The following is a 24,160-nucleotide window of genomic DNA, read 5'->3' on the forward strand; positions in this document are numbered from 1 at the left end:
TTTAGATTTTCGCCAAATTGCAATAAGTGCAGTGTTGTCGGAATGCACTCGATCGCTATAAACGCAAATTTAATCGAAAAATAAAAAAAATTCAAAAACACATATATTCACTCAAATTGAAATAAATTTGACTTCGATGGCTTGGAAAAGTGTATATTGTACAAATATTTTGATTGCTTTAGTCGTTATTTTTTGTCATCATGATGTCGATGGGCAACAAAAAACAAACGTTGGTTTGTAGTTTTCTAGAATCCAAACATTTTTTTGTGTATAAATGCAGTTCATTTTATAAAAAATCAATTTCTATACAAAATTTATTTGGACGTTTGTCATGAGTCTGAAACGTAGCGGTGAAATAAGGGATCAATGGTGGTAGCATTTTTTTATATACATATGTGCACATGTATGTATGCATATATACATACGTGAATTTTGTGGTCTCGTCTCGCGAGACAATTAAGGGGCTTATATTGGTTTAATTAATAAAGTGTCAAATAAAGAAATGTTATAAAAGAAGACAAATTAAAAGTCTGGGATGCGACCCACACAATGGTGGATGCAGGGAGGGGGCGGTCGGCGTAGGGGTCATGACCACGCCCCCCTGGCAGATAGTTTGTTTGTTTTTCCGTAGAAATTCACTTCAATTCAAAACTAATCGTATTGCGTTAATGGATATATTTTATATTTTAATTATTTATTTTTTGTATACATATATGAAAACAACATTTGTATTTTACTTCCTTAAACTTTGTTGCTAAAAGTATAACTTTTAACTAAAGACTGGACGAAGAACATAATAATGAATCGGATATTCAGCCCTATTCCAAAAACACAGCACAAATTGATCAACTTTTGACTAATTTTGATCGAGGGTGGACACAAGGGCGGATCCAGACTTTTAATCTGAGGGGGGTCACGCGCTTAACATATTTAAAGGAGGTTAACAAAATTTAAATGACATTATGTACATCTTAACCTTAAATGTACACATTTCAAGAGCTTAAGTAACAACTTTACTTATTAAATTGTTTTAGAACGCTATTGTCCGGCAAGGTATAGTCTAACTATTTTATTTAGTAGATTTTATTATTGTGTAATCATTGCAAGATTCTAACAATTTTCTGAATATGCCATATTTAAGAGCAAAACACAATATCTTAGGGGGTTTTAATTGCTTTGATGGAGAAATGTACGAAATTGTTTTGAAAGTTTGCTTTCTTCCAAGGCCAAGGTTTGTGCCGGACATTGGAACTCCTATAGGAGTTCATGCGGTGAAGTTGGGTATCTCCTACAACACCTTTTGTCATTTCCTCTGCAAATGTCCCGCTTTGGCAAACACTAGAATGAAATACTTTGGAAAAGCATTCTTCCACGAACTTGATGAGCTATCTGAGACAAAGATTAGAGACCTACATTTTTTTTCTCAATGCGACAAAATGGCTCTAACATAATCGCTTTAAAGCTTCTCTATAAATCTTTCCCTTTCTATCACAGGTCAAACGAGTTTTTGGTATCAAAACGGCGCACTACAGCGCTAATTGGATCTCATACTAGGCTGCCTTGAGATCGTCATTTCTATCTACCTACCTTGCTTTCTTCCAAAATGAATATATTCTTTTTTGTTGCCATTTATATTAATGCGAAAAAAGCTACAAAAATTCAAAAACTCAGAAAATGAGAAAGAATCTGACATCAAAAATGTTCTGTTTTTTTTTTTGACGTAGTTTTTTGGAACTCAATTTTCTGGAGTCTATTATTGCTATCTCGTAAATTGAAGCTGATGCTTGAAAATATTTTGATCTTAAAAAAATCAACAAAACTTTTAAAATTGTAGAGAGCAAAATGTTTGGTTCTTGAATTTTAGGAAATAAGTGCATTTAAGTACATAATTTTTCTGAATTTAAAATAAAAACAACCTAAGATAAACAAATAAGCTGGGTGTGGCAGTCACAAACTATACACGTTTCAGAATCTCAATTCAGTTCTCAAGAGATTCAAAGCTTTTATATTAATAGATATGAAACGTGCATTGTGTTTTTCAATTAGAAATTAGTTTAACAAAAGTGTCACTTTTGTTGTTTTCGGGATATTTATATTTTTGAAATTCGTGTTTAAAGCTCAGTTCTAGAACATCTTAAGCAAATTAACTTCAAAATGTAGATTTATTTAATTTGTTACGCTCCTAAATACAACATAAAATCAATTTTGAAAGAAATATGTTGCCCGGCTGCAATGTCTCCAAAATAAATTTTTCTCTAAAAATTTAAGTGCAGTAAAAAAAAATAATGCCATTTTCGATCATTAAAAATCATCATCAATTTCAAAAATTTGACCATCGACAAGAGCTTGAATTGAAAGACAAGATTATTGAAATCTGTTGATTAAGTTCTTGAGAAAATTTGAAAACAAAATAACGGCTTTATGAGGGGTACGCAGCAATACCAAAATATGTTTTTATTGTAGAAAGAAGCCGAAATAAGAAAAAAAATTGGAGAAAGTTCAAAAAAAATCTCTAGGTTCATTTCTGAAAAAAATCGTCTGCTATTATTTTTAGTATTAGAAAATTAAAAAAATGCCTTAATCTAATCGGCTTAGTTTTAATCGGGACAGTGGTTTAGGCTTTAGGAGCCAATACAGATAGACAGACGGATGGAATGGGGACCGACTTTTTTTGACTTTTCTACCAATTTAATGTCATGTTTGATTCGAAATTTTGTATGAATGTAATAGTTGCCATATATGTACATAGTTAATATGTGTCGGTAGTAAAAATCTCTGCAATGTTCACTATTTATGTGCATACAAAACAATAAGATGGAATTGATGGCTAGTTTCAGGAATTTAAAGGCAACTTAATATAAAATTGAAGATCTCTTATTCAAGGTTTCTCCTTTAAAACCTGAATATTTGCTCTCTTTCTTGGAAACAAATTTTATGAAAATAATTTAAAGCATTACTTAAGTTACAAACATTTTAAATGTTTTTTGACAGAAAACCACTTTTTGTTGAATGTCGTTAAATTACTAACAAATCTTTACTTATACAACTTAACTACTGGTTTGCTGTAAAAAAACAAATTTTTTTTCACTTAATGTAGAATTTCAAAAACTTTAGTCATGCTGAAAATTATTTTCATAAATTTGTTTCTAACAAAAAGAGCAAATTTTCCTATGAAGAAACCTTGAATAAGAGATCATCAGTTTTATATAAAGTTGCCTTCAAATTCCTAAAACTAGCCTAGGGTTAATTTTAATATTTCAAAACTAATACCTAAAACTAGAGCTTTTAATCCAACATGACATTACGACGGTAGAGAAGTCGAAACAAGTGGGCATCTCGATTCCGCCCGTCTGTCTGTCGTAACTGGCCCCTACACTCCTACAGTCCAAACAATTGTGTTGATTGGAATTGAGGTTTTCAGCCGATAAGCGTAAGGCATTTTTCCTTTTATTCATACGAAAAATAACACCAGTCACCATATAAGTTTTTTAGTTAAAATATGTGACCTTTTTAAAACTTTCTCTAAATTTTGTGTTCTTAATTTGGCTTCTTTCTACAAGAAAAACATATTTCGGTATTGCCCCAGAAGGGTACCCCATCATACAAAATTTAATTTGTTTTTTAAGTTTTCTCAAGAACTAATGAACAGATTTCAATATTCTTTTCTTTCTGTGCAAGTTCTTGTTAATGATGGAATTTATGATGATTTTTGATGATTAAACATTTTTTTTTTAAATATTAATTTTGTTTGCAAAACTCGATATCACAGAATGGGGTCAAAATTTTTTAAGGAAATTTTAATGTAAAATGTATATTTATGAGCACTTTATTTAGTACGTACCAAAAATATTTTTAAGACAAAATGATTTTCCAAAAAAAAAATAAGTTAATCTAGATTTTTTGAAAAGTAAAATGGCATTTAAATTTTTGAGAGAAACTTATTTTGCGGGTACATTTTTAAATCTTAAAATATAGGAAATATTTTCAAACAGACTTTTTGGAAGAAATTAGCAAATTCTAGTGAATGTCTTTTAAAATTAATTTAGTGTTGAATACAAAAGATCTTTAACAATTAAATAAATCTACTTTTGAAGTGATTACTTTAAGATCGATACACATATGAGTAAGCAGACTGATAGCAATAGTAATATTAGACTCCCGCAAATTGAGTTTCAAAAAAACTACGTCGAAAAGAGCTCGACATTTCTTCATATCAGATCCTCTATCATTTTCTGGATTTTTGCATTTTTTAGGGTTCTTCGCATTTATAGAAATCAAAACAAGAGAAGTATATTTTATTTTTGGAAAAAAAGCTACGATTCAAACCAACTTTTTACATTTCTGAGTGAAATGCACCAAAAACCCTCTAAACTAATGTGATTTAGCTCTTAAATATGGCATATTTAGAAAACTGTTGGAATCTAGGAATGCTTCCATATGCAGGGAGTCATCCAAATTAAATAGTTAGACCATACCTGGCTGGGCAACACTGTTTTAAAATAATTTGATAACTAAAGTTGCCAATTTAGCAATTGAAATGTGTAAATGTGAAAACATTATGTTATTTAAATTTTGTTAGCCTCCTTTAAAAACATTAAAGAACATTTTTAAGCGGTGAGTAAAAAGTCATCTAAGTGTGTGACCCCCCTGATTAAAAGTCTGGATCCGCCCTTGGACCCACATTGAAAACTTCCCATCCATGTCTATCGTCTATCGATTAGTCTAAAAGTTAAACAAAATAATAAAAATAAAATGTTGTCAAAATCTTTTTTTGTTCTCATAATGCTTGAGTCGAAAACCATATCTTATCACTTTTTAGTTGTTGATTTAGGTTTTCGTGTTTTTTTTTAAAGGCTGCCAGTTAAATTTTTCTAAAAAAATAACTAAAAGTTGGCAACAATATTTCGCATATGATGAAAAAGTTTGGTTTGTATTTGTTGGCGACATTTTTAGTCAAACACCAATTTTTACTATTTTTGGTGGCATATTTTTCTAATATAAAAACACTGATTGGATTTTTCAAAACCCATATGAAGTCAATACCTTCATTTGTTCACGTTATAGAACCGAACGTGAATATTTACCAATTTTGTGTAGTTTAATAAAAAACTGACTGTTGGATTTGTATAAATATAATTTTAAAAACAATAGTTTTTATAAGATGAAATTATTTTGGAGAAAATATCCTTAATTTTCATATTTTGGTAATGTTTTGTTTAGGTTATTTTTTTGCAAAAAGATGTCAATTCGATTTTTCTAAACAATTTAATAGATTTCAAAAACGTTATTCTTCGTTGCATAAAATTATTTTTCAGTTAAAATCATTTTTTGTTTTTAGAATATTCGAGGTGATAAACATTTCTTTTTAAGTTTTTTTCGATTTAAAGGAAAACAAAAACAGTAATTAGGTTTTTTTCAAAAATAAAAAAACTTGTATTTTGCGTCAACCAAAATATTCACATTTATGAAAAAAAAAACAAACTGAATTATTTTGAAAGTCCTTTGCGTAGCTTTCTGTATTATTATCCGTACCCATAACAAAACTTATTTGAAAATTAACATCTCAATTGGTTTTTGAGATATGGACGACGAAAAGTGGTATCCCAATAGCACCAACGTATTTACACACTCACACACAAACATCTATCTAAAAATCTTTGATTAAAATTCTATGGGCCTTAAAACGTCGAAAACTGTCAACATTTTTAGTTTGACAAATTGAAACGATTACAACAACTTCCTATGGGTGGTTAATAAAGACTGTCCCACACTTCTCACCACCGAAGAAAAATATAAAGAAATGTATGAGTTCCTGAGTTCATTTTGAGGCGTATAAGTCATGAGGTAATTTGTTCGTTTCGTCTAAATTTTAAAGTTAAACGGGTTTTCATTATTTCACTTCCATACAATGTAACAACAGGGTAAGTAAAAAGCAAAACTTACGTTAATTGTTTCAACAAAATAAAATGCTTATAATATCTCTATTTCACTAAAAATTGCATTAGCTTACCTGGAATTTAAATATAGGACAATTTTAAAGAAGCTTAAGGAATCCAGCCAGTCGGCAGTCAGTGCGTATTGGCTTCTTAAACGCAGTTCTTGATAAATTTTCGAGGTTCCTAAGTTGTAAAAACAAACAAAATGTATGTCACTCAAAAGTGTTTGTGTGTATCTGATCAGGATTTGTTTTTTCAGTTCTAAATAAGTCAGTCTATGCTTCTAGAATGAAGCAAACGTGGATTTATATTTTTTTCTCTCTTTTCTACCAAAGATGATTTTTAAGCTTTGTTTGACATCCACCATTTCGATTAAGTTGCTTCCAACCTTAATTAAGCAGCGCGGTTTTTCATGGTCCTCCTGCACAAACGGACTATAACTAGACATGGCTCTATACAACTCGTCCCCTGCATATGCGGTCATTCGCGGCCTTGAAATCGATGAAGACATGGTAGGTTTCGATTTAATGTTCTTGTTTTTTTTTTTAATATCTGCCGTAATGTGAATATTTGATTGACTACTGGTCTAAAACTACACTGATAAGGTCTTGTCAGGTGGTTGACGATGGGCTTTAGATTTATTTCGTCTAAGTAAGGAAAACGGGATTATTGCATTTCGTCGTCTTTATTGAATGGTTTATCCCCTGACAGCGGAATTCTGTTCGTAATCGCCGAATATTCATTCATTCATATTCTTAGTATTGATTGCAGTCCCACTATGACGGTTTTACTTTCGTCTTTGCACTTGTGAATTTCGTTTCACATGTTCATAAACCTTCGAAATTCATTTCTGCTTTTAAACCTCTCAACATCTTTGACCGCACGCTTCTCATGCTCTCTCTTTTTGCTTCTAACAAGTCGGAGTTCCTCTCTCCACTTTGGCTTACAGAGCTGGTGAGCAGTTCTCGTCCTTCTAAGCAATGCTGTTTTGCGTGCCTGTTTTTTACCTCCATTTTTCTGGAAGCCCGAAGTGATCCCTTGGCTACATCGAGATAGTGGTCCTAGTCGATGTTACTTCCTCGGAGAGTTCGAACATCCATGATGCTGAAAACGTGTCTAGCATCAATCGCAATATTGTCAATCAGGCTGACGGTAGATCGAAAATTTTAATGCCGTAGCTAAAGCACTGTTCATATGCTTTGTCAACGAGCTCGAAGAACATATATTTGATGTTGTCACCCTTCTCTTCTGTTCTCGAATTGAACATAAATGAGGATGGTCATTAGGCTTTAGTTAATGCACAGATAGCTCATGACTTGTGGCCTACGTCTGGCTCTAATGACAGAGCCGCATCCAAATCAAAGTAAATATCGCAGTTTTTAAACACTGTATATGTTGGAAAACAATTCTGTCAACAACTACAGCTTGAATTGTAGCAATTTCAGTTACATAAAGGCTGTAGTGATATTCTAAAAATGTGTTCTTTAAGCTCCAAATGGGAAAGTTTAGTGAAGTTTATTAAATGATGATGTTGCAATATTGTTAAAACAAAAATAGAACATGTATAAGATCAACACAATAATTAACTCAGTAAAAAAATATAACTTCTAGATTTGGAGGACGTCTGATGTACACACATTTGAATGTATAAAAAGAGGACTAAAACATCCCGACGCCTTCTTAAATAGAGAATGAATCGCCAGATGTAGGCAAAGCAAAGTTTAATTTTGATTTACTTTTCTATTCATTTTATAATTTATTCAAATTTTGTACTGCTTTTTTTTAAATATTTTTCTACGGAATCCTTTTTTCCGGGCTGTTGGTGTTGTTTGCTATGTAAGTGTTCGGCCGTGGGCTTGTACATTTTGGCTCTTCTATTTCCAGCTTTCAATTTGAAAAGGATGTCTGGGTGTACATTTGTTTAGTGTTAATTTAATTGCTGGAAGAAGCAATGTGAACTTAAAAAAGGGAGAATAAATAAACTCATCTCTTTCTTCCTGAATAATAAGCCAAGAAATAAATTTTATTTTAGGTCTGTTCTGTGTTATATTTTTCACTTTGTAAATAGAATTGTTTTGTAAACTTTATTTTGTAACTATAGAAATAGTATTGCTTCGTGAAAGTTGTTCATGGAAGCCGGAATTTATTTGAATTTAAAATTTATTTTACTCATCATAGTTGCATAAAATAATATAACATGGCCAACTGAGTCTAAGCGTATTAGAATAATAAAATAATTTATAAACTTTATATTTGTCTTTAACTTGCAAGTATTAGTTTTGCTTTATAGTATAAACTCTAACAACATTTTGGAGGACTTCGCGATGAGTAAAAAGGGTAGGTGAATCATGTAAACGACCAGTCCCTAGTATCCGGTTTGTAATAAGAAAAATAAGAAAAGAAGTTAATACCAGTGTTCTTATGATATTCAAAGTTATTTTATTTGTATACAAAATTTAACTGTTGACCATAGGTAGTTTGGTAGGTAGCAGTCCTTTCTACGCGACTCAATTTGTGCCGTTTTGGTACCTGTTGGACCTATGTAGTGAAAAATAAAAATATAATATTAGGACGGATTTATATTAACAAAATTAGCGATACTAGACACTAAAGTCATAGAGTCGTCGCATTTAGGAAATTAAGTCTTTGATTTTTATCTCGCAAAGTTCATCAAGATCTTTAAGGCATGCCCTTCCGGAGCTTAACATTCTAGAACAGGGCAGGACATTTACAGATTAAGTGAATCACAGCTACAGCAGTGAGTATTGTGAAGGATTCCCAGGTTTGCTGCTTCTGCTGCAGCGTGCAAATTTTCGGCATCCATCTTATCGATGTGATTCAGAAATAAAAATCTCGAAGGCTTCATAGGCATGCAATCTTTCAGTAAGAGAAATGGATACCTGGTCAATCACCGGGATTAAGGCGGATACTAAGTATTTTTCCTCGGGTGACAGATTTGCGTCTTGGAATTTCACGTAATCGAAAGGATTCAACCTCACATTTCTCGTGGTGCGGGTGCTGGATTGTACATATTCATCAGTATAGGATATTTTTTTGGCTGCTCCCTCGTATTTATCAAAATAATTTCGATTGGATTCCATGAATGATTTCAATAATTCCAGTGCACTCATTGCCGTTGACTAAGGCTTTTGTAGCTTCCGCTCGGTGCCGCTCTATACTGGCTGTGAAAAACGTGTCCGAATTCTGCACGAAATCAAAGAATTGAACAGCCGCCGATGGACAAGAGTTAGCAGCTGCCTTTCCTATTAAATTTGGAGAATGACCACAACAAGCTACGAACGCCTGCATCCCCTTGTATTTGCAACTCATGTTTTCAGCATTATCGTATGGTTTTGATATTTCACTGATTGCCTGATTGGAGTGAACAAATATAGATGAATGATGTCTATTATTTAAGATAAATATAGGCTGTAGGTAAAGGTCAAAGACTAAAAAAAAATAAAAGAAAAGATGTTTACTAGTGTTTTCTAGTTGGAGTTTGAAACAAACATTTTCCGAAGTCTCTATTTTGGTGGCCCCCGTTTGAGGGAGTCCCGGTGACTTCCGCCCCGTTGCCCTCCCCTAAATTCGGCCCTGTGACGGATTCTGATAAAAATTGACTTTATGTCAATAATATGTTCCAGTAATTTGAAGCTTGTATTATAAAGTCGACCAAAGCTAATAACATGGGTGTATTATAATAAGGCGACTTAATAGTCTAACTTCAAATTTTGAAAATATGATGGGTTGCGGTCGGTAGTGGTGCGTTTACCCTAAGTTCTCCCATAGAACCTTTCTCATTGCGTGCTTTCTGAAAATGCTTACAACGATTTTAATTGTTAATATAAACTCGGGCTGATAACAAATTTTTCGGTTGAATTTTTGGGCTGAGTTCTGGGAAAAGTAGGAATGATATAATTTACAAATAACGAAATATTTGTTCTTCTTTGAGTTTTTAGTCTAAAATCTATGCCATTGGTTAAATACAGAGTTATTTATGCGTTAAGAGTTATGGAAAACTATACATTTCAATATAGACCATCCTCCTCCTGCACTGATATTTTAATGATGATTGTATGAACATAACTGAATTAATGAGTCTTCTAAATAAATACCAAACAACTTTGTTTTTTGTACTTTATACAAATTACAGTTGAGTAACGCTTCATAGAAAACCACTTCTAACTGAAAAGTTAAATACTTTATTTAGTTGAATTTTATACTAAATTTAATGTGCTTCAATGGCCAACTGATTTTATAATTTCTGTTTACCAAAAACAGTTGACTGAAAATTAAATGGAATTGGTCAATGAACATACTCAATAGCATCTAATTTTTTTAATAGCTGATATAAATGCTTTATAGTCAATTAGATGCATTTTTGGAATATAAATAATTGAAATTCAGCCAGGTAACCACTCTTTGTGGTTTTACCTCTCAATTGTGGAAACCAACTCAACAAACATTTGTAGGCTAAGCTTTTATAACAGCATTATAAAATCGACGTTTTAAACCATTATATTATCTAGCTATAATTTCCATATTGTTTTCATTAGGTCCTTCTTCTATGCATAAAATTAAATAAATAAGGCGGTGCAACAGTCCTTCTTATAAACTTGCCGGTAAAAAAGGAAGCCCTTCAGTGTAAGACTTTCTGTTACTCGTACTAACACTTTCACCTATATATTCAACTCAAAACTAATCAAAATCATATTGCTTTAAGGATATGACCCCCCTTAGATTTAAATTACTTATTTATTATTTATACAGAAAAAGTGCTACTTTTCAACTGAGTACTGGACCGTGAACACAATATGAAGCGGGAGTTCAGCTCAATTCTAACAAATTCATCAACTTTTAACCAATACAGGATCCAGGGACGTTTATATGAGCCCTAAGGCTTTTACAGTTTATAAGAAAAGATTTCGTCTACGAATTTGTGAATAATATTTTAACGATATTCATCAAAAAACGGTATGTCTGTCAAACACAACAAAAACATACACAATAATCTTGAAAGTATTCACAAAATTTAAAATTTGGAATAACTTTAGCAATTCTTGAAATTAATTTAACAAGACCTTTTATCGATAGAGGAAATCTTAATTTTCTTTAAAAGAAGAAACCTTGCACCTGGTATCTCATCTTCCTCCAACTTACTTAAGGTGAGGGTACAGTTCTTTGTGAACTAGGGCCTCACCCAACAAACTTCTCCATCAACCTCGTTCACTAGTTACATGTTTGCAGTTGCGCAATCTCACTTAATCTCATAAACATCATCCAGTAATTGGACGTACTTTTGAAAGATATATTATCATATTATCTAAAGCTTTTTTGACATCGAAAGGTTCTGTTAAGTTGTTTCCAACCTTAAGCAGCTCGAATTCTACGTAGTCATCCATGACAAACGGACGAGGATGCCAAAACTAGACATGGCTCTATACATTCAGCTAGCCCCTGTATGTTCTGTCATATACGGAATTAAAATGGATGAAAAGATGGTGGGTGTCGATTTGATGTTTTTGTATTTTTTTTTCCTGGATCTGCCTAATGTGAATAATTGATCGACAATAGACTTTCCTGCTCTAAAATCACACTGATAAGGACCTTTAGGCGTTCTTCCAGCGGCTTTGTAAGACTTCAGCTTAGATATGGTAATCTTTACTTCGTCTTAGTCGGGAGGACGGGATTGTTGGCTTTCGCCGTCTATGTTGGCAGTCATCTTGCCTGACAGGAATTCGGTTCGTAGTCGCCGTTATACAGTCTGCAGAAGTGATCCTTCCATATCCTCAGCATTGACTGCGGTTCCACTATTATGTTTCCACTTTCGTCTTTGCAGCCTTCGGTTCTAGGTTTATGGACCTGTGAATTTCGTTTCACCTGTTCATAAAACTCTCGAACTTCATTCCTGCTTTTATACCTCTCAATATTTTCGACCGCACCCGTCTCATGCCCTCTATTTTTTCTTCTGAGAAGTCGGTGTTCAAATCGCCTCTTCTGCTCATAGAGCTCATGAGCAGCTCTCGTCCTTTTATACAGCGCCGCTTTACGTTATTTGGCTGCATTTGCCATTTAAAACCCAGCACATCAGAGGCGGCTTCTCTGATTGCAAGTTGGCAATGTTGCTACTGGTTTTCGATACATTGTGGTGGCGGTAGAGAACTTCGAGAGAGGTTACTTGTAACTCGGTCGGAAAAGGATTTGTCGATCTCTTTCGATTGTAGCCGTTTGACGTTGTACCTTCTACCAGCATCTCCCTCTTTTGCCCGAAGTGCTACCTTGTATACAACGAGCTAGTGGTCCGAGTCGATGTTAACTCCTCGGAAAGTTCGGACATCTATGATGCTGGAAGTGTGTCTGGCGTCGATTGCAATATGGTCAATCTGGTTGACGGTAGATTGATCTGGAGAAGTCCAAGTTCCTTTTTGGATGTTGAGGTGTAAAAATCGCGTACTGGCTACCACGACGTTTCGCCCGCAGCAAAATCTATGAGCCTGAATCCGTTGTTGGAATTGTTGTCGTGCAGGCTGTTTTTTCCGATTATTCCAACAAAGATGTCTTTCCTTCCCAACAATACTTTGAGACTTCATACAATCTTGCTTTTTTTATGGTACGCATTTTCAATTTGCTTACCTGTTTCTCTCTCTCCTCTATAAAGAAGAGTTTCAAAACCAACCTATTATTATAATTTTACTGAGTCCTTATTTATTAAAAACAAAAACGAACTTATTCGAAAATGATAAAACATTCAAAAGAATGCAAAAACTTCAAAAGAATGCAATGAATGTAAGAAGTCTCAAGTGATTGCAATCACTTGATATTTAGATGAATTCAATGAATGCAATCTTTAAATTTAAGTCATTAAAGAATGCATTCCCAAAATATTACATTCTTTTGCAAGCCTTTGTCAAATTTGTTCGCAAAATAAACATATGTATGTACATACATTATGTATTTCTTTAATAAATTTAAAATTATATTAAATAAATCTCTGTGTAAGCTCAGCGTAGCAACCAAATATTATTTGAAAAGTGATATAAAATATCTTTCTACTGACAGATAACTGAATTCAAATTCAAAGTTCTCAAAGAACACGATGAGTGTACACTGTACATTTTGGCATTACCTACACAAAACAAAATTCTGTCAACTATCTTTGAATAAATGAAAAAATATGTCCTTGGTCAATTTATGTAGTGTAATTTGCAACAGAGTAATTCTGTGTCTGATGAGCTAAAGATGTGGAGCACAAAATTAACTATTTTTAAAAAAATTCAATTTCAGTGTATTATATAGAGAAAAAGTAATAAGATGATAAAGCGTCTTTTTATGCTTTTTTTTGTTATTTTCTTCATCTCATTAAATTTTGTTTGTATCCGATAGGTTTGATTTATGAATCAACAAATCCTGACATGGAAAAAATATTCCAAAAGGCAGTTGATGACGCCAATGAAGGCAACGAAGACATTAAACTATCCGCCGTTACCGCAGCTATTACCCCGGGAAACGCCTTTGAAACCTCAAAGAGGCTTTGCAAAATGCTCCGAGTACGTATTTAGACAAAGTGCTTTTTTCATATCCCCACCAAAAAAAAAGGGAGTTAAAATCCAATTTATCAAGCATTCCACAGTCAAGTGTAATCGCGGTTTTCGGCCCATCCACAACCGTGCCCGCCGCACATGCCATGAGCATTTGCGATGCCAAGGAAATGCCATTTATGGATACCCGTTGGGATTTTTCCACACAATTGCCTACCATCAATCTACACCCACACCCGACCCAGTTAGCTGTCGTTCTACGAGATATAGTTACAACGCTCGGATGGCGAGGATTTACGATTCTCTATGAAACTGGTAGCCTACTCGTATCCGTATCGTATACACATTTTTATATATCAAGAAATATATGTGTTTGAAAACAATCAACCTCAAAGATACAATTTGTTTTTCCATTCAGGTGAATATCTGTCAATTGTAAATGAATTACTTCAGCTCTATGGGACAGATGGTCCAGTTGTTACGTTGCGTCGTTATGAGCTTGACATCCAAGGCAACTATCGCAATGTTCTACGAAGGGTGAAAAAGTCCGATGATTTTTCCATCGTTATTGTTGGATCCATTGATACCCTGCCAGAGCTCTTCAAGCAGGTGAGTAGCATGTTCGGCTTTACAAACTAAACACTATACCTACGCCTGGGCTTCCTACAACTACTCCTAGATAACCTATACCCAATATACCCATGAGAAACAAGAGGCCTTGACAATATTTCCAATTAAAATGTTTCACAGTTGCAACAAGTGGGCCTCATGAATGATGCATATCGTTATGTTATTGGAAACCTTGACTTGCAAACTATCGACCTGGAAGCGTTTCAACATGGTGATGCTAATATTACGGGATTTCGATTAGTTTCACCGGAAAATCAACGTGTGGTTGATATTTTAAAATCTTTTGATGAAAGTGTAGAGAATCCTTTTCAAAATGGTGAGTACTTGCTTATAAAAACATTCGATTTTTTTAACATGAAAAAGCATTGTAATTTGTGTTCCTGGTGTACGAATATAGTGTCCTGTCCTATGAGCGTGAATATGGCATTGGTTTATGATGGCGTGCAATTGTTAGCGGAAACATTCAAGCACGTCAACTTTAGGCCTGTTCAACTTAATTGCAATGACGATAGCAGCTGGGACAAGGGCTATACTTTAATTAACTATATGAAGTCGGTAAGGTATTTAATTACTAAAAGTTTGATTCGTGTGTGGTTTTTATGTAATTAGGGAGAGTTTGAAATCTTATTCGACTTGCTAGAGTAACATGCCATTACCCATTCCACCACCAATAATTGGTATTAATTGAGTTAAAACTTTGGGCGTCAAATTAGAGAAAAAGCATTCAACTGGCGAAGAAGTATTAGTTCTTTAATTTTCTACTAATTGCTTGTGCTTTGTTCACGTGGCTGCGCTATTTTGGTCAGAAAACACCCTAAGGAAGGCATGTCAAAATTTCGCTGAATTAAGCTACCTAACTCAATCAGTTGACGATTCAATTATACGATTCCTAACGTTGTCGGTCAATCTTAGAACAATCTAGACAGTTCTTCCCTCTAATCCTTATAAATAAGCGGTCAACGTATTATCACCACCAGACAAATCAGACCTTTGTGTTATTATCTGGAAATTTCTCATGCAAAAAAACAAAACATTTAAAGTTAAAACACCTACTAGAAACGTTTGGTAAAATGTTGAAGCCACCTGAAACGGTTTCAATGACTTCTTCAGGAACTTGAACTGGTCGCCTATATGTATATGATTACAAACTAAATCTTTTAAACCACGAGTACAGGGTTCTTCAACGCTGATAAAACCACTTTAGGCTATTCCATCTTTCCTGCTATTCAGGTCTCATTTTCAAACCTGACTCTTAAAAAGTCGAGTCATTCAATCCCTCTCTTTTTGAGGTCTTGAAAACGTTGATCAACTTTTAGGATAAGAAATACCTTGAAGAATAAACAAACGGTAGCAAAAATCTTAACATAGGTAAATGTAATTATTGTAAATGTTCTTTTGTCAGAAACTTTTTTTTTAGATTCACATTCTTGTCATTCGGAAGTTGACTACCAACGGTAGCTTATAATAAGCTCATTAAATTCTGTAGTACCCGTAGCGTTCATGAGTACTGCCTCTTCCGAGGATGTGACAAATCCTCCAAGAGTAAATCTTGCCATGAAAAGTGCTTTTTTCAAATTACCCGTTCGAATTTGGTTTAAAACTTTTTTTTTTTCATAAGTACTTTTCTAGTAAAATAGATAGACGCTGCAATCTTTCCAATTAAAATTGCTGTATTAGTTCGAAAACTGTCACTTAATTTTAACATCTAATTATCTAATGTTCGATGCGTTTAAAATTATTGGTATATTTTTTTGGACCCTGAGTAGAAAAAAAAAGTAATTTTATACCTTAATTTTTATTATGGCAGCTTTCAATATCAGGAATAACTGGTGAAATCAAATTTGATAACGAAGGACTTCGAACAGATTTCGAGTTGGAAACAATTGAATTGAATCCTCTGGGTCTTTCGAACATAGGCACATGGTCGACAAGTGATGGGTTTGTTATGAATCGCAAACCACTTCCTAATACCTTAGATGTTGACCAACGTTCTTTGGTGAACAAGAGTTTTGTTGTAATCACAGCTTTGGTAGGTATAAGAAAAGGATTTAAAAAAGTTCTGTTCTGAGATCTTAAGGATAAATGTTTGATTTATTTTTGAATGTATTTCCAGTCTGATCCATATGGAATGCTTAAGGAAACAGCTATTAAGTTGGAAGGAAATGATCAATATGAAGGATTTGGCATTGATCTCATAGCGGAATTGGGAAATAAACTTGGTTTCAATTTCACGTTTAGATTACAAGAAGACAACAAATATGGATCGCTTGATGCAGTCACAGGAAAATGGAATGGAATGATTTTGGAAATCATAGAAGGTGTAAGTGTTAAAAAGGATACTTTTCCCAATTTACTTGTGTTTAAAAATAATTTCAGAAATAATTAAAAGGTGCAAAAAGACTTTTAACCGAAAGGCTATCGAAACTATAGTAATTTTTAACAATTTCTTAATTTACAACCCATTGAACAAAATTCTTTTAATTCATTACAAATTGAACAACGACAAATATCCGCAATTGTAATGTTTCAAAACACATTGAAGATCAAAATTATTACCAGGCATTCATCGCTATCCGTATAGTTCGGAATCTCAGCTGTCTCATTTAATAATATGGATAGACTGCACCTTCTGTTTCATATGGAACCAAATACTATCCACATCTTGTATGAGTCAAAAATACTCTATGTTTACAAGTTTAAAAGACTTTTCTTAGTCTTAGAATACAAACAGTGAAATCGACTCCTTTTCTTCGAGAAATTAAAAATTTGCACCCGAAACTGTCTTCAGATTCACATTATTTTACGTACGTCAGCTTTTAGAGTAGATCATTACTTCGTCAAGTAAAGTTGTATGTTTTTCTTTCAGCTCAGGGAGTCAAATACTTCCAATAAATACCCGTGTGTTTTTGGCATTCCATAAATAGTATAGTAGAAAATTCCCAATAAAACTCATCGGCAGTAGCCAGATTTTTGTATTTAAAAATTGGTACAACTGAAAGAAGACCTGTCAAAATAATAATTAGAAAAAAAAAACACAAATAGAAGAAAGTTTTTTTAAAATAAAATTTAAAATTAACTTCACAAAAAAACTAACTACAACTAATAAAATCGACAATTTTCAAGAAGAAATGGTAACAAAACATCTGGAAATTGGGATTTCAAAGTTTTAACTAAAAAATTTGACATAAAATAAAAGCTTCTGAAAGGCAGTTTGTTCGTAGACTACTACATTAACATATGGTGTTGATCTGTTTATTTGCATCTTTGTGTACAAAAAATATAGATTTACTGTATTCAACTTTAAAATTGCAAATGGAGTAGGTACAATATTCTTATATGGTTTTGAACTATTCACTTCTTAATTGTTTAACACGAATAAAACTATTTCACTTCCTCTTCATATGAAACATCAAAACACCATTAGCATTTTAGAAAGTGCTGTCAAACTTAATCATTTTTAAATCTTCTTGTGCTGTGGAAACACAGATTTATTTAATCTAAACTAAGATAAACCATTGGTGGAAACATAGCAAAACTTTATTATCTCTTTTGTATTGTTTTCTCTTGCAAAATAAGCCCAGTTAACAAAACTTAATAATATCAACAATTACAGATTGATTTTATTCCCCAATGGAAAACACATTATTCCAAATAAACACCTACTCAACGAACACAGCCATCGAGATACAAATGCAATATCAATCGCACCAACATTTGAGAATGAAATCAGATAAAATTTATTCGAGACTAGTATAAATGTCAAAAACCCATCCGTAGTAAGATTCTACTTTAAATTTTATCGGTAGTATTTATACTGCGGATATTGTTTTTGTTATTCGTGTAAAATCCTACTATACTATTGATAGATTTTCCAACAAAACACAGGTAATGTTTATTTTTCCATTCTCAAAGTGGTCGAAGTAAGTTGATTGAGGTCACAATAAAACAACTGAGCAGAGTGCTACCATTTGTTAAGTGAAAATGGTTCTTAAACTTCGTTCAGGGCCCTATTGCGAACAAAAATCAAAGAATGAAATGATCCAGTGCCCTCTTATTAGGCCAGAGGTATATTTTATAATTAACACAAAATTATATAAAATAATCGAACAATTCATTTTATGTTTCGGCTTGACCATTTGAACTTCAACTTAAATAAACTTTTCTCGCAATTTTCTTCTTAATTTTCTATTTCATTAATTTCAATTTTTCATTTTCATATAAAATTCCAAGGCCTTCCCAAAAAGCCACCCAATCATAAACCAACTTATTTCTATTTTCCTATCATTGAATGAAATTGCATAAAATCCAGTTCATTTGCTAACTAAATTCGAACATAAGCCTCATTGATATTCTTATAATTGGTAATTTTTCTCATCAAAACATTTTGACAGGTTCTTCCTATAAACAATTTATTGCTCATCAATAATTTTTCAAACTTCTTATCCATTTCACTCTGGTATATAAATATATATGTATGCATATAGGATAAAAGATTTTTATGTGGGTGTTCTTTGGAACGAACGAACTTTTCAGCCGTTATAATCAATCTCCATCAATCATGTGTCCTATTTATTTTTTATTTTACCGACAAATCCTTGAAAGTTCAAGTTCAGAAGAGAATTTGTTTTCCTTGCTTTGAAGTACGTATACATACCTACGACATGCATATCAGAACTATAACATTGGTGTATAAATTTGTCAGTTTCAAATTTAAGGAGGGATACATTTTTTTTCTATGAATTTGAAGTTATCATATTATTTAGATTATAGTTATTATTATCTAAGCTTTACTGCCTAATCTTTGAAATTGTAAACAGTTTTAGCTTAACAAGTAATTGATTTTTTTTTCATTTTTAATTTACTTAAAATAAAATAAAATTAAATATAAAAAGTATTTGGCTAAATTTAAAATTATGTAAATTAGATAAGATTTGTATTAGTTGTTGGCATAAGCCTCAGTCAAACCGGCCCATACCATGTCTCACCCAACGCCATTTAAATCTTTCGTTCTATCTACAACGTCAATTATTCGGCTGGGTCTTAAGTATGGTGAGGTAAAAGTAGCTGTACCTGATGGAGTTGGGCCAGTTGCTCTTGATGTTGTTCCACCTGATCTTTGCTTTCTTCATATCGTCTTGCATTAGCAATAGTTTACATGTAGCGGTTGGTATGCCAGCATGGTAGAATGAGTTGAACTGTACCTTTTTTGGCTAGTTTATCTGCCTTACAATTTCCTGGAATGTCTCTACCGCCCAGAATTTTTTATTTGTGTAAGTTGACAGCGATCAACCCAAAGTATAAGTGTTAAGATGCTATCCTGTAACCGCTATAGCAACATCATCCGCTTAAGCAATCACTTTGAAACCTTCCGCATCCAGACCACTTAAGATTTCATTTCATACCAGGTTCCAGAGGAGAGGGGATTGAACACCACCATGAGTTGTCCCTCTACTAAGAAATATTCTAGCAGAAAAAGTGCCCAGTTTTGAGTTAATTATTCTGCTAACTCCCCAAGCAAACCCTCTATGTTCCGAGATGTAAGATGTGTCTACGTTGTTAAAAGCACCTTCGATGCCCAGGAACTAAAGCGTGTAACGCAGTTTCGACCGATTTGCCTTTGCAGACTTGTTGAGACAAAGACAGAAGTCATGTATCAATGCTTGTTCTTTGGCTGAATCTTATATTGAAAATTTTTATTTGGTTATCTATGTCTTATGTTTACAGCTCATGTAGAAATAAGGACAATATCGTCCACAAATTAAAGGTTGTTTAGGAGTTGTTCATGTATTCTTTTACCATATTTTGTCATCCAGTTCGTGTTTTGATCGATGTCTTCCAAAACTGCACTAAATAAAGTTGATTGACCTGTACTCTCTGTTTGTATTTGTGCTACATTATTTTTGTATATGTTTTTGATAGTCTTACGTCGAATTTCTTGACAAAGTTCTAGTCCTTAAAACCAGGTTTATTGATGAATTAGAACTCGATTGAGCTCCAACTAATTTCGTCATACCAAGTTCCTAAGCGTTAAAACTCTGATTAAAATCTCAATTTGACATAGAACTTCGATTTAATAGTCCCCCAGATCAGGGGACCACGAGTACAAAAAGACATAAGAGCTATTTAAACTAAGGCGAGAAACAACATCTAACCTAAAATAATCAATATTCTTATGGACAACATAATCAGATAAAAATCTAGACAAATCCGTTTATATAGAAGATAAGACTTTTATTAACATTTTTTGCATTTATCAACGAAACAACAAACTTTTTTCTGAATCTAGTAGTTTCAGCCAAAAGTTTGTTGTAGTAGATTCAGCCAAAAGTCTGTTGTTGAAACTGTACAAAATTATAGCAGATGTCAAAAACGTTATTTCTCGTTACATACAATTATTTTGGAGATAAAATCTTTTGTTCTTCGTAAAATATTTGTGGTGACAATTATTTTTTTCTTCAGATTTTTTGATTTATAGAAAAAAAGTAAGTTGGACTTTTTTTCAAAAATATGCATCTTTCTGCCTTATTATCTTTGTAACAAAATTTATTTGAAGTCGATATCTCTACTGGTTCTTTTGCTATGGACGACGGAAAAAACATCGCGAACGCACAGATATCCCTCTAAAAATCTTTTATTTCGACTCTATGGAACTTGAAACGTCGAGATATGTCAAAATTTTCAATTTGACAAATCGTATCAATTACAATAATTTCCATTGTGAAGTTAAAAAGTGAGAATATCAAAACCATAATGCCAAAATGAATGTAGGCTCATCAAAAAACTGGCAGATTTTTTAAAACTTTATTCGCAAGGTTACAGATTTTTGATTTAAAATTATCTAAGGCGTGCTCCAAAAACATCAACTATCAAAATACACTTTAGAACTCAATTCCAATTGGTTGTTGAAATTCATTGTCTGTAGGTGGCCTGTTGTTGAGAAATCTTGTCTGAATCTAGCCTTTTTCCAAGGTTGTTTCTTGTTTTAATCTTCCTTGATGTCCCTGTAAAGTGTTTTTGAAAAAAACTTATAAATTGCTGAATCTTCTTGTTTTCCTTTTTTTATGTTTAATTGTTATAGTTTTCAAAAAATGGGGACGCTAAAAACACAATAAATGTGAATATCTTGAATTTATTCTTACCGATAAAATGAAGAAATGTATGCTCAAACTACATAAATCAATATTTATTTTAACTTGGTTTATGTATTTTTTCCATAAAGTTACTATTTTGTATTTGTAATATCATGTACCAAAATAATGTTCTTTTTTTCAGCGAGCAGACTTGGGAATTACGGATTTAACAATGACGTCTGATCGAGAGAGTGGTGTTGATTTTACCATTCCCTTTATGAACCTTGGTATGGAATTGAAAATTGTAGTTTTAATTTTTGCCAGGATAACCATAGTTCCAAATTTTGTCGATAGGCATTGCAATTTTATATAAGAAACCAGTAAAGGAACCTCCGAAACTTTTCTCGTTTATGTCCCCATTTTCGGGAGAAGTCTGGTTATTGTTGGGCATGGCATACTTTGGGGTTTCCATGAGTCTTTTTATATTGGGTAGAATATCTCCAACTGAATGGGATAATCCGTATCCTTGCATCGAAGAACCAACCGAACTTGAGACACAATTTAGTTTTGCAAACTCATTATGGTTTACGATCGGAGCTTTATTACAACAGGGAACTGAACTCGCTCCCAAGTAAGCTGATCTAAACGAAATTTTGAACCTCGTTCTATGTATAATTGTGTTCTTATTATATTTAGAGCTCCGTCAACACGAGCTGTTGCATCATTTTGGTGGTTTTTCACATTGATTCTGGTTTCATCGTACACGGCTAATTTGGCAGCTTTTCTTACAGTTGAGTCTTTGAGCACACCAATTGAGAATGCAGAGGATCTTGCAGCAGGAAAGGGAAATGTTAAATATGGTGCCAAGCGTGGTGGAAGTACATTTACCTTTTTCCAAGTGAGTTTTTTAAATAATTTTAGTTTGAAATAAAATTGACCACTGGGTAGTTTACCCTTAGATCTATAGTTTAAGTGTCATTAAGGTTTTAAAATTTTGTGTTGGGTACATTTTTTAATTGTTATTCTCTGTAGGATGCAAAATATCCAACTTACCAAAAAATGTACGAATTTATGAGGGATAACCCAGAATACATGACATCCACGAACAACGAAGGAGTCGAACGTGTGGAAAATGAAAACTATGCTTTCTTAATGGAGTCAACTACCATCGAGTATATTATCGAGCGGAAGTGTACACTTACCCAAGTTGGGGCCCTACTTGATGAAAAGGGCTATGGAATTGCCATGCGCAAAAGTATGCATAATATTTATTGCAAATTTCAAATACAGTCTATACGTCCAAAACCCTATTCAGATAGCCCATATAGAGATATTTTAAGTCAAGCTGTCTTGGAACTCCAGGAGCAAGGTGTTTTGTCAAAGTTGAAGACAAAATGGTGGAAGGAAAAACGTGGCGGTGGAGCTTGCTCGGTAAGATTTTGTCGGTTATGTCTTTGACAGGGAATTTTTCTTTTCTTAATTTTGGCTTAAAAAAAAAAACAACAACAAAATAATTTAAGGATACTCAAAGTGAAGGGGGTGCAACCTCATTAGAAATTTCAAACCTAGGTGGCGTGTATCTTGTTTTAATTGTTGGATCATTTTTCGCTGTATTTGTGGCCATTCTAGAAATGATTCTTGGAATCAAGGAACGATGCGACGAACATAAGGTATTCTTGGAATGGTATTCACAGAAGATCCAATATCCATTCTTGCACAAATACCTACCTAGTACCTACATGAAACCATCCGAAAATTAGAAGAAGTTATTTCTTTCTCCATTTGCTGATATGTTAAAGCTTTTGTTTTCTTTGTTTTTTTTTTATTTATAAGAATCTCTCCAGCTTGGGTACCTTATGCTTGTAAAAATTGAAATTTTGTTTTATACCATTTTGATTTTTCCTTTTCCCACAAAAATAAAAAATAAAATAAAACACCTCCATCATTAGCAAACAGATGGTAGCGGTGAAGCCAAAGCTTTGGGATTGGCTAATTTAGGTGGTGTTTACTTCGTCCTGTTTGTTGGTTGTATCCTTGCGAGTGTCATTGGAATTTGCGAATGGCTTTTGGGTATATATTTAGTATCCCGAGATAATAAGGTACCTACTCACATAAAAGATGTCAAATAAATTTACAACCTTCACCATAACATTTTCATTTTATTTCATTTTCTTTTTGTTTTTAATTTGTTTTGTACTTTTTCAATTTTATTTATCTTAGGCGAAATTTAACATTGTATTTTTAAACAGGTTCCATTTAAAGCTGAATTTTTAGATGAACTGCGTTTTGTAATGCAATGTTCGGGAAATACCAAGGCGGTTAAGTATCCAAAAACTTCTGGCAGTTCGAGCTCAAGTTCTAGTTCTGGTTCGAAATCAAAGAGATCAACAGTAACAATTGACTCGATACCATCAGCAAATTTAGATGACAGTAAGATGCATAATAATCGCTCTGATCATAACAAAAGTTATAACAACAGTGACCATAATAAAGGCCACCATCAGAAGTAATGATATGTTACTTTTAAATAAGATTAATTAATAATTAAAATGTTGACATAATATCAAAATATACATAAATATAATGTTTTATTGCTTAAATAAAAGTTACATTTTTGTTTCCTTTGCATTATTAAATTACTCATCTTCTTGTTTTTATTCTTGGGGAGCTTAATGAACGCCAGCGATACTGTCAACACAATCGAGCACCCATTTTTGACTAATAACTAATAAATCGTTGCTGAGATCTGACGCCAAACCACACTGTTGCATTGTTAAGACGATTTTTTATTTAAATGATTTGCAATAACATGAGGGCTCAAAAAATCCTGAATTATATGCGTAAGCCATTCACGGTATTAATAGAAAATAAAACAGATCGACCATGTTACCTCCTTACTTAGGAAGGCGCAACAGTGAGGGACTGACCTGGGCCTCAACCAACATGCATCTCGAGCTAGCTCGGTTTCTAGCTTGCTATCTCCAGT

General features: G+C 33.2%; 1 protein-coding gene across 2 annotated transcripts; it reads left to right on the forward strand.

The window, feature by feature from the left end:
• Positions 1 to 23,783, forward strand: LOC129939880 (glutamate receptor ionotropic, kainate 2). 2 transcript variants are annotated; one of them, XM_056048061.1, is made up of 15 exons: positions 1 to 233; positions 13,320 to 13,483; positions 13,567 to 13,789; positions 13,893 to 14,083; positions 14,225 to 14,420; positions 14,502 to 14,659; positions 15,912 to 16,133; positions 16,218 to 16,424; positions 21,377 to 21,461; positions 21,529 to 21,805; positions 21,871 to 22,072; positions 22,207 to 22,429; positions 22,490 to 22,605; positions 22,695 to 22,844; positions 23,424 to 23,783. In XM_056048061.1, the coding sequence occupies exons 1-15, from the start codon at positions 137 to 139 to the stop codon at positions 23,682 to 23,684; spliced, it is 2,772 nt and encodes a 923-aa protein (XP_055904036.1). In that variant the 5' UTR covers positions 1 to 136; the 3' UTR covers positions 23,685 to 23,783. The 2 variants fall into 2 exon arrangements, with proteins under 2 accessions (XP_055904036.1, XP_055904035.1); XM_056048060.1 differs by lacking the exon at positions 22,695 to 22,844 and adding an exon at positions 23,124 to 23,273.
• The last annotated feature ends 377 nt before the right edge of the window (positions 23,784 to 24,160 follow it).

The sequence above is a fragment of the Eupeodes corollae genome, chromosome 1, assembly GCF_945859685.1.
Source record: "Eupeodes corollae chromosome 1, idEupCoro1.1, whole genome shotgun sequence".
NCBI lineage: Eukaryota > Metazoa > Arthropoda > Insecta > Diptera > Syrphidae > Eupeodes > Eupeodes corollae.